General features: G+C 39.9%; 1 protein-coding gene across 1 annotated transcript; it reads left to right on the top strand.

Annotated features, from left to right (window-relative positions):
* Positions 1–5,247: 5,247 nt before the first annotated feature.
* On the top strand, positions 5,248–6,959 carry LOC148870723 (L-type lectin-domain containing receptor kinase VIII.2-like). The gene has a single exon (XM_088970412.1). The coding sequence runs from the start codon at positions 5,743–5,745 to the stop codon at positions 6,814–6,816; it is 1,074 nt and encodes a 357-aa protein (XP_088826538.1). The 5' UTR covers positions 5,248–5,742; the 3' UTR covers positions 6,817–6,959.
* Positions 6,960–12,273: the final 5,314 nt, after the last annotated feature.

Here is a 12,273-nt window from a genome sequence, read left to right on the forward strand (position 1 = left end):
GGCCACAACTCGGTGTTACAAGCTCGCCGAGGCCCGGCCGAATGGCTCGACTGGTGTGACAACTCGCCGAGAGGCAAGGCCCAGCTCACCCCAAGCCTGAGGGTGGAGCGCCCAAAGCTCCCTCCGTGCAAAGGGACCCGAGCTCCTCCTAAGGGGCTCCGAGCTCTCCCTTCCTAAGAAGGGAGCACCCCAACTTTTGGCTAAGTGTCCCGAAGGAGAAGTACCTCGGGACAGCACCGTCGACACTCCTGTTCTTACTTGCTTAAGGTTCGCCTCCAGTGTGAGCACCTCGGGGTACCTCGGCACCTCAGTGCAAGGTAATTCAGCCCCAGGCGGTTTGGTGCAAAGTAGCTCGGCAAGCTGCAGGGAAGATCCGCCTGACATCCGGATCTGGTGGCAGCGCCATACCTGTGAGGCAGCGTCATGCTTGCCATCCCTGAAAAGCATATTGAAAACATCTTCCGATAATAACCATATTTCTAACATTATCATCGGGAGATATTCCCAATACATGGCAGGAATGTGATATGGGACGTTGTAAGGGCAATCTGCTCGTCCTTTTTAATTTGACATGATTCTTTTAAAATTATATATTGTTCTCCCATTATTGAATCGCCTCCTTTTGCTCTTAAACTGATCAATCAAGGTTCTCTTCTCCAACCGGGTCGTGGGAGACTTGTACTTTTGGGTTTTGACTTTGAAAAAGTGGTTAATTTGACCAGTTCAACTTAAATGGTCTTTCTGATTTGACTCGGATAATCTGTGACTGTCCATGCTAACATGCCACCACTCCTCATTACTTGTCTTTATACACATATCCATTGTTTATTTACTGATGTCTACACCATCTAGCTCTGTCTGTAATGTCAAGCAGTGATAGTTTTTTCTTCGCTGATTAGATTCTTTACATTGTCATTGGTTGTCAAAAATGTATGGATGAAAGGAAAAGAAAATCTAAAAGAAAGTAACTTTCCTTAGTCTGACTGATAAGAAGATAGAAGAGATTCTCTTTTATCTCCTTTATTTCCTTTTTTGAAAGGTGGAAAAAGCAGAGAAAAGCGAGAGGAAGCAACATCGGGCCCATCCTCTCCTAAGAATTTTTTTTTTTTTTTTCTATTGTCTTATTTTCTCTTGTTTACTTCGCAACCAAAGTTTATGTTAATCTTTCAATAATTACCCTAGTTACATAAGTTTAAACTTTTCTCATGTGCTATAGTCATTTGTCTGAATGATAAAGAACAACGGTGAGTTATATTAGAAGAAATACTACTTTGAAGAGTTTACATCTGTGCCCCACAAGGGGTACTCCACAACGTCCCACAGCATATATTGAAAATATCTCCCGATGATAATATTAATACTGATCCACAAGACAACAGAGATAGAAACAAAAGCCAACCAGTAAAATTATTAAGAAGGTTTCATTGAGATCAACCTCTGTAAACTGATAAACATGCCACTTTCGAGGGTGGACCAATGGTCCTCCTTATAGGACTAGTGTTTTGTTTGCAAAAGTATCATCTAACATCTTTTGTTTGTTTTGTTCCTTGTAGTGATATTTCCCTCCCTCTACTCTTTATACTCCATTACGAGAAAAGGACTTAAAGTATTAGGCCTAAGCCTCTAGCCCTGAAATTTGTGGGCCAAATACAGGCCTGGGCCTGAACAGAAAACCTAGGTCCAAATTCAGAATTTCCGTGCTGAAATGATCACCCCTCGTTCAACCCTTCTTAAAGGATCTAATATCCAAGGTTGGTTTTGATAGGGGTGATAATGGGCTGAGCACCTTGGATTAGGGACTTAACCTCGGCTCTAGCACTCAAATTTCAACGCCTGGTGCAAACCCTGGTAGGATCAAGCTCGGAAATTTGAAGGATGGCTTCGGTTACTGAAGTTCTCCATAGAACAACACAATAATTTTCTTAGAAATACCTGGTCTCTAGTGCTCATTGCAGAGTTTTCATGCTAAGGGCAAAGGCCTAAAGACCCAAGTTGAGACATCTGGACCAAATCATTGGACCTTGCATGGAACTCATAAGAGAAAATGATACAATGAAATGCATCAGTAATAGAATTTACCATACACTTGATTTTACTCATTCTTCATAAAATCTTCACACTGTTGAATCCTAATCCAATCTAACATCTTTTGTTCCTCTAATATGTTTCTGTGCAAACTTTGATTGATAATTAAAGTTACAAGGATAAAGACCTTGTTTAGTGGTCTAGGCTGTAGCACTACATCCCTTTATTAACATGCAAATACATGAAATACGCCCAAGAAACTTGCTGGAATAGCAAAGATGTGAGCAAAAGCTTTCCATTCCAACTAGTTATAGATAAGCTAATAAAATCCCCCCCATGCTCTGTGTCTGGACCCTTGAATTTTAAGCTGGTGACTGGTTAAACCAGTAAAACCATGAGGTCCAAGACCCATTAACCTTCTGGTCTGGTTTTCTGTGCAGTCCAACTCTGAGAACACTGTTTAGACGAGAAGCTTTCCCTTGTTTTATCTTCTTTCAGTACCATTTTTGGAGTGAAACCCTCCTTGGCTTAATTGGAAAAAGAAAAGGTTCCTCCTACTCGTTGGCTTTATGAGTAAAAGATTTCAAATGACAAAGAATAAGGGGGAGGTGGATTAACATTCAATTCATTGGTAGTTGACAGGGAAATGAAAGCCATTCTATTACAGCCGGATGTGGGCATGTTTAGGGAGACCTTTCCAAAAGAAAAAATACAGAGGGATGGCTAATAAATAATATATAGAGAATAGGAACATGTACTTGGTTTATGCAGACACTTGATTCTTTTGTAATTAGCAATAAAACAATATGACAACTACAGGGGTTTCAGTTGTAAGTGGTTCATGTGTGCTACTTCTATCAATGGTTTTGGGAATCAGAAGCACTTGAACTCTGAGAGTGTTGCAGAAAAGATTAAAGTCAGCAAAGACAGCAATATGAATTAGACAGAACAGAAGACGCAATCTTTATTGGAACACATGACATCTTCTGTTTGGTATCCCTTCTGGTTCTGGAGTAGAAATATCAAAGCACATGAGATGGGTGTTGCCGTGTTGGAGTTAGAGGACAAAGAAGGATTAGCAAGTTATATATATGGGGCAAAATGCCAGGCTGGTTAGGGTGTTAATGGAAGAGTGAGTTGTTTCAGCCTTAGTGGACCCCTAAGTGGCTAAGTTTTTTCTCTTGTTGCTGGTTAATGTATTTCTGCTCTGCTTAAAAGCCAGGAATAGAAAGCATTTAGTGCATTTAAATGAAGGGTCCCCCACCAGCAGAAGCAGCAGCAGCAGGCCCACAGCCACACCCAAAATGTCAAAACTCAAAACAAATTTCCATGCTTTCAGTTTCAGTTGAACTTGAAGACAATTAATGTGGGATGAGCAATTACAGTTTCCAGATGTCATGTCAATATGTCATCACGGCACGAGAGAGAAGCTTTTGAAAAAGCCCAGGCTTCCCCAGTGTTCAGTGAGGAAGGTAGCTAAGCTGAAGATTAGCTGCTGCACGTGCTGTGGCTCAACAGGGAATTAATATTACCATTCACCAGTACAGACTACAGAGTCGATGAACAATTCAAACCACATTACACATATATGGTTGTGCTTAAGTAAGCTAACTCAAACTCAAACAAGGGGAATCAAGCAACGGATCTTGTCGTCAGAACAATAATCAGTGGATGTTGTTCTGAGAGAGAGATACAGTGGCCCCGTGTTGTGCTGCTGACTGCTGAGCCTGAGCCAGAGCACCAAACTACTTAATAAAATGAGTCGTGTAGGTCGTAGCAACTTGGGCGTGGAGACTGGAGAGGCCAGCGTTAAACGACAAAATAAGAAGGGTGTTTTGGGTTGGTTAATGACTTAATGTGTGTATATTTAAGCTGAGAGAGGGCCCTCTTAGTGTTAGAGATGGACTCGTGAGTCGTGACTGTTCCTTCTCCTACTTCCTACTTGTCTAATGATCTAACCTACTTGGATATACTTACAAACAAAACAGTCCTGTGCTGGTGTTTGCTGTCTCAATGTAGACGGGAGATTATTCATTATAACTATATATTTATATATACCTCTACCAGCCTTAATTTATACTTTATATAGAAGGAGATGATCAATGCTAGCCATAAAGGTCGCCCAAGCCCAAGCCCGTGTATAAGCACGGACTATCTGTTGCATTACATGTGGCATGCAAGTGTTCTCTGCAACAAACAAATGGCATTTAAACAGGTCCCCCAAACAATGCATTTCTTAGGTGGGCATGACTGATTTTATTGCTTTGTCTTTTCATAAATCATTTTCAGAGTTGTTTTTGAGCAGTCCCTAAGTTTGCAAGTGGGCTTCTCCCTCTCGCCTGGATTTTGTTTTGTTTTTTGTTTTTGTAAATATATGTAAAACTAGATGAAAGTGAAAATTTTAGAAAGGATAGAATTAAGAATCCGTAGTCACCTAAGAATAGTCTGAATAGACAATAAAATGAGAGATAGTAGACGAAGATAATTTGGGTATATTACATAGAAGACCACTAATTACACATTGAAAGGGGCTAGAAGAGCTCGAAATATATCAGAAAATGGACATGGATAGAATTAGTGATAAATGATTTAAATACTTGTAATTTAACGGTGAATATAAATTTAAATAGAAAGGGTTGGCAAAACAGAATTTATATAACTGAACCCATATAATTGGAATAAGGCATAGATGATGATAATGCAAAACCAGGATCAGACCATATGGGCCGGACTATTATCGTAACCCAATTGGGCAAGACTGGTCTAACCATAGACCATGGGTTACGGTTAAGGGATATCTATGAATGAAGTCACCCTTAAATAAAAGGAGAGAGAGAGAGGAGGTGGGGGGGGACAAAGACAGCACAGTTACCTCCGTACCAAAAACACGTCCACATTCCACAGTGGAGAGAAGTCGAGAGTCCAGATACGTTGTGGTTGTGTCCTTTTCCTTTCTCTTTTCCTCTTCACGCTTTACCCTTATCTAGCTGTCAACCAAAATAGTGTATTTCGCAATGTGGGCTTATCCAATTCTCCGAATTTAATCCAGCCCACCCACATAAACAAAAGCACGCGAAGAGCATCATTTTTGTCTAAAGTAAACGCCCTGTCAAAATATATCCGTTATTTTTTTTTACCTCTCTCAAGATTCTTTTACCCCAATTTTTTTATTTCCCAAAAAAAATAAATTCTTTATACAGCGAGTCGGTGAGTAGTAGAGGCGTAGAGTGTCTCTGTGCGCACCACCCACGTCGGGGGACACAACCACGGGGTGCGTGCGCATCTACGCATGGTGCGTGAGTTAGACAAACCTTGCTTCGAATATTAAATTACATCTTTTCACTTTATTAGCGAAAAGCTTTTCTTCACTCTATTCTCTTTATGGTCGGCACTTCTCTCACCCACTGACCACTACTAAAGATTAAGACCAAGCGAAGACCCATCAGCAGCAGCGACACGCAGATTTTGCAGAGAAATTTACAGTAAAATGGCTAAATGTCTAGATGGTATTTAATTCTTCACGTCCTTCGAGCTGATACGTGATACCCCCCCTCCTCCGACCCCTTTCTTTCCCATTCTCAAGCCTTGCAGTCACAAACCCTAAAAGAGAAAAAAAAAGAAGCCCTAAATGTAAATGCAATCTCTCACAAACCCTAGCTAGAAGACATTAGCTCCAGAAGAACAGACAAGCAGATCGAGCTCCCGTACTGGCTGATAATGGAGAAGTTTTCCGTCTTCAGGTACTGTTTCTTCTTCGCTTTCTTCATGTTCTGCTTCGTGACAATTGCTGCAACACAGATCTCCTCTTTTTCACTCAACAAATTCGAGGCAAACCCTAGCTTTGACTCCAACATCACTCTCTTCGGCGATGCGGAGATCGTTAATGGCGGTTCTTCCGTTAATATTACTCGTTCGACGATTCTGAGCGCTGGACGTCTTATGCACAGTCTACCCGTTAAGCTTGTTGAGGGAAACCCTAGAAAGGGAGTGTCTTTCTCTACGTATTTCTCCTTCTCGATCTCCCCCGAAAATGGCGATGGCTTAGCTTTTGTGCTTCTTCCGAGTGGGTTCCCTTCCAAATTTATGGACGGGACCTCGTTTGGCCTCTCGCCGGGGTTGGGCACGATGGGCACTAGACTTCTCGCTGTTGAATTCGACACTTCCATGGACGCCAAGTTTGCCGATCCCGACGGCAACCATGCTGGGATCGACGTCGACGGCCTCATCTCTGCCGCGGTGACTAACCTCTCCTCCCTGGGTTTGGTGCTCAACGGTGGTGAGAAATTGCATACGTGGATCGATTACGATGCGAGTTCCAAATACCTGGAAGTCAGGTTGAGCAAATTAGGCGACATAAGGCCATCTAATGCGTTGATCTCTTATCCAATCGACTTGGCTGAAATGTGGAAGGACGAAGAGGTGTTTGTGGGTATAAGCTCTTCCAGTGGAAATTCTTCTCAGACCACAAGCGTTTATTCATGGAACTTCAGGCTAAGACGGGTACCAAGCTGGATGCATTCGCAGCCATTAGATCCTCGAGCTTATTCCGAGCACAGTAAGCCCCTGACAGTCCGCAAGAAGAATGAATGTCTGGTAAGGATATTAACTGGGGTTATATTCGGGACTGCATGCGGGGCATTGACGACATTGATTGTGATGATATTGTTGTGGGCTGTCTTCGCCAACAGACGTCCGGTGGCTCCGGTAGAATATCCGGTGCACCCGGTGGAGTTGGGATATGAGAAGATCAAAGTAATTAGAGAAAAAGCCTCCACAGACGATAAGAAATAGCTGTTGCCAGTTGCTTAAGGGTACACAGGGGATTGAATGTTCTCTCTGTTGTAAATTAATCTTCTTTTCTACTTGTAATTTTTTAAGTGCCTTCTGTGTGGTTATATTAATTTGATGCAGCTCATTTAGTATTCCTTTTTGAATGAATCTCCTCCTGAATACAGCACACAAACTTTTGCAGGCTTGTAACCGACCCCCTTTAAGTTTTAATTTGTCAAACCCCAATCCCATTATTCTTATGAGCAATGATAAATGTTTTGACACAGTGAAGCTTTGTGATAGCATCATTGTCTTGATCACTGCAATATAGATGGATGGTCTTCTTCTCTAGGTCCCTACCAAGGAAACTTTTAAGTTTTAACCGTTGAGGGAATAAATTTTAGGATTTTTTGTCAGTCTGATCCCTAGACTTAAACCATCTGAATGTATTTTGAGAATCAGGGGCTCTCAGAGAGGGTTTCTGTTTCAAACTTAGTTTGGTGAAAGTCCAGTCTAATGCGTGTGTGGTGGCAGCCTGGCAAACGAAAGAATCAGTGACAATGAAAGCGATAATGATCCTGCCCTGATAATAAATGGGACATGGAAGATAGAATAGTTGGACCATTGGACCATTTCTCTTTTCTTTTCTCAAAAAAATTATGGGGAGACCAGTGTAGGCAAAGGCATGATGTCTGGATGGATCTCTTTACCCACAAATTGCCATCATTGAATGGTGGGAGAGTTTTCTGGGTCTGGATTACTTGGGGTTTGTATAAAGGCAAAAACTTGGTTATGGGGATCCAGGACCAGGGATCATAACCCTACCTATCTGGCACCCATAACTTGCCACTTGGCCTACATTAAATGTTGTGTTCACTACCTATCTAGGACCCATAACTTGCCACATGGCCTACATTAAATAAATGTTCAGGAGCCACCATTCAATGGATCCCATGCTGAGGAGTAAGTCTGTAAGTGGACCAAAAAGATCAGTTTGAAATCTTTATTCAAAATGCATCTTTGAGAAGAAAATGCTTCTAAAGTTTCATTTAAACTTTTGAAAGCCCTGAAAAATAATGCATGTGGACATGCGATCATGTTGAGGCCCCTAGACTTCAAGTGGGTCCCAGATCCAAGCATTTTGATGCAACTACACTTATTTCATGACTAGGATAATCTCCAATAGCAGGACCATGTAAGTGTGGACTGGGTCACTTTGGAAGCCACGACTTGGGTACTCTAGCCCCACAGCCCACATCCAATCTCTTGCCATCATCATCATCATCATATATGGAAAGCGAATTGCTGTGCATAAACGCGGAATTCCAGAAGGATTTGTGTTAACCCTTAACCGTGCAAGAACTTGTGTGAATTCAGAAAATCAACCACGTTTGGGGGGTTTTTCGTTGCCCACATGGACAACCCATTCGTTTAATTCATTTTGGCTATGAGCATACCAAATGAATTATATGTTTGGCGTATTTTCTCTGTAAAAATTAACGAGACTAGTAATAAGACAAGGCTTGCACATGCAGGGCTTATCCTGTGCTCAGAGAAAAAATAGAAAAGGAAAGAACAAAAAAAAAGTAGAAGTCACCGTAAATCCTTTCAAGTTGGAAAAATACGGGAAAAGATGAGAAAGAATCAATAAATCCTTTGCGACTCGTGCCTCTCCTGGTTATTTGAAGGAGAAGCAGACAAAATTCAAAAAAGAGATTAGCAGCTTATGGGATTCCCTGGTACTTTCCCCACAGTATCAGAGGAAAAGCAGAAAATTCCAAAATGTGATTATATCTATCTCTGCAACATGTTCTCTCCATTGTTCTGAAAAGAAAAGAAAAAAAGGAAGGTTAATCAGGAAGCAAAACCCAGTTCAGAGGAAAGAGATTCTCACAAAATCATTTAGAACATGCAGCTCTGGGTGGGAAAATGCTCTGCGGGACGTTAGAATAAAATCCAAATCATAGCCAATATAATATATACGTTTTTTTATTGACATGTATAAATGAATAGGTATTTAATTCTCGTATTTAGTATCATGCATTTTCAAAAATCCATATCATTGATGCATCAAAAATTTCACATGGAAATTATTTATACTTTACTGTATATTTAAATAATAAATAAATCGTTAGCTAATAATATATTAGTGGTTAAATTGTTGATCCAGACAGTCGGACGTTCGGCCTGCGAACCATTCAGGTAATCGGTTCCATTTTATTTCAAATCTGGTCCCTGGCAAAAAACTGTTGAACAAGTCAACAATCTGTTACCTGGGCGGTCAAACCATCAATCCATCGACCTGTTTAACGGTTTTTGGCCATTTATATTTTTAATTTTTTGTCAGAACGGTTTCATTTCTAGATTGTTTTTTAAAACCATGGGTTAAATATTAAAAATATGCAAGTTCTAGACAATTTTATAGAATCGATGAAGTAAAATAAAATAGAGCGAGTGAATAAAGAAACACTAAATTAAATGGACAAAACATTTGAATGCAAAGAATATATAGAGCCACACAGGTAAAAACAAAACAAACTTCTGTTGTTGAAGCCACGGCTATGAATAGAAGAGAATATTATGAAGTTTTCCAACAAAGACGGAGGATGAGATGAATAGATCCAGCAGCATTCATGGCTGTCTACCTACTCAGAGGCCAAATTTGGGTAATTGGTATTGAGTCTGCTTTTGCTTGGATTTACGTAGAGTTGCCAAGGGATCAGGCCCAATAGAACTGAACCGGTTATGTCAGTTTTGGTTCTGTGGTTTGTGTCATGAATAATGATTGTAACGAGATTGGTTCCTATTGTTTGTTCCTAACCATTTAAGACCCAAGCCCATTATATGGTTTTTTTTTATGTTTTATATAATGTAATTTTGGTTAGAAACACTTGTAATATGAAATATAATGGTTATAGTATGAAAATGAAGTTTGTTTTTATCCCAAATACTAAAACATCCTCTCATTTTTTAAATCGGACTAAGACCTCCCATGCTTTATGACATTCTAAGGCAAAAGCCTCCGCTATGTCAACATTCCTTTCAAATCCGTTAGCATTTGACGTCATGTGGGAATTATTTTTTCTTAAAACCAAATTCTGTCCATTATTGCTCATTGCTCTACTTTTCAGTGTGTCGTATACCCACAAACATGGTTTTTAAAACCGGACCGGACGGTCAGACTGGAAAAACTGGGAACCGATCAGGTGATTGATTTTGGTTTTCCCTAAACCAGATTTTCTTTAAAAACCATTGATTTTGGTTAGCAAACCGTTGATCCGAGCGGTTAACAGTTCTAACGATTTTGACCATTTTTATTTTTTATTTTTTTTGTCAGAACAGACTGACCGTTCGACCCGATAACTGAACCCCTGATCGGTTCGGTCTCCGGTTCGATTTTAAAAACCATGCCCACAAACGTGATAGAGGTTTGCACTCCCTGTACCACCCAACCTCTAACATCTGCAATCTACAAACGACTACCTCTCACCAGCAACACCACCACACGGTATTGACACTTCGCTCATCTAGGTTGATCTGGCTTGTTGATAGAATGGCTGGACAATACTATTTTGGAGGTTGCTTGAACTGATTTCTTAATCTAAGTGCTTCATTTTGTGGGAAATCCAGAGGGTTTCTATGCCACTGGTTGAATCATTACCCTAAATAAATAAATAAATAAATTTGTGGTTGAATCACGAATGGGTTGAACGTAGCAGAATTGAGAATTTGAATGATTCTGGCAAAAGGTTAAGAGATGGGTTTGTAGTTTGTACATCGTACCGATATAATAATTGTACTATAATGGTTCATTGAAGGGGGAAATAGCTATGACTACATGCACGGGTGATATGGTTGTTAAATGAAGTTTTTGGAGGTTGGGGTGCATCCTGTTGCTATTGCTGATCAATGTAGAAGTAGCTGTGGCGGTGTATAAATATTCATATTCGTGATCAAATTGTTCTTTTTGTTGATTCTAAATATCCCTTATTATTCAGTTTAGCCATCATATTTTGTCATGCTACAATAAACTGGCTCATATATTGGTTTCTTAGATAGAGAGTGAATGTTTTGTCTTGAATGGGTTTTAGTCCCTCTAGATGTAATTTCTTAAAAATTATGGAATAATGGAGGATTAAAGAGTCACTTTATTATTTCCGTTCAATTTAGAAGGGATGTATTAGTATTTATCTTCAAATTTAGATTTAGAGGAGGTTTAACTCTTTTACCCTAATATTTAAACTAATCGACTATGATGCTGAGAAGAAATAACGGAAAGGCTTGAAAAACAATCAAAATGCACGGGGTTTTGATTGCTAAGCTAATATAACAATAACGTTAACTACTTTATGGTTGCCAGATGATAGAAAAGCACTATTAGGACCCCTCTACGATGACTTAGCTTTGAATCAGCCACTTTGAGGAAACAACCGGGAAAAGCTTTTATGGACCATGGAGAGGAACCCAACGGCTCTGGTGTTAAACTGAAAAGGCAAGGCTAGCAACAACACAACGTGCAACAAGTACAAATAAGGCAGAATTGCCGACCAATGGAGGAAACGACATAATGAAAATTAGGGATCCTAGTCCCGTCCATGGAACATCTTTTTTTTTTTCGGTAAAGGAAAAATTCATTCAGTAAAGCATAAAGCTGAAACAGAGTTTATACAAGAGGTGTGTCTGTTAGTAGTCTAGTTCAAAGACAAAAAATCATCAAGCCAAACTGGGGGATTACCAACCCAAGTCCCTTTCGGAGTCTTGATGCTAGCCAAAAGATGGGCCACTAAGTTTTCCAATCTATTAATTAACCACCACCCTACTGAATCAAAAGATTTCACTTCTTGCAAAATATCATCAACCAAAAACCACACTTCAGAAGATATGTGTCTAGAATTAGGCTAAAGGGCTGTCAAAAGGATAGAGCTATCACTATTAACAGTAATAGACCAAAGTCCCAAACTGTTTGCTAATCTAAGGCCTAATAGAACTGCAGAAGCTTCTGAGAAAATTGCAGATCTTGGAACATTGTAAATGGCTCTTCAGGCAGTATGATAACTCCTAGTAGGGGTCTCCGTCAAGAATACCCAATTTCTCCTTGTTCTTATTGATCTCTGAAGCTTTCTCTGCTAATATCTTTGCAAAAGCAAACTTTCAAGAAGGGGAGGGAATTCTGAGAATTCTAAATAACTATGAGAAAGCTATATGTCAAAAAGTGAACCTCCAGAAATTCCTAGGGCTTCTAGCAGAACTACAAAGATCAAAAAACAAATCATCCGAGTTCATCATTGAAAGAATTGGTCATGAAATGCAAGGTTGAAAGGAGAAAATCCTAACCCAAGCAAGAAAAGAAATTCTTATAAAGTCAATAATTTCTGCTTTACTTGTTTACACAATGTCTTGTTTCTTAGTACCTAAGAGTGTTTGTAAAACCATTTCAAAACTTCAGAGGCAGTTCTTGTGGGATGCTTCAAACCTCGA

The sequence above is a fragment of the Nelumbo lutea genome, chromosome 2, assembly GCF_056320005.1.
Source record: "Nelumbo lutea isolate HS-2025 chromosome 2, American lotus-T2T, whole genome shotgun sequence".
Classification (NCBI taxonomy): Eukaryota; Viridiplantae; Streptophyta; class Magnoliopsida; order Proteales; family Nelumbonaceae; genus Nelumbo; species Nelumbo lutea.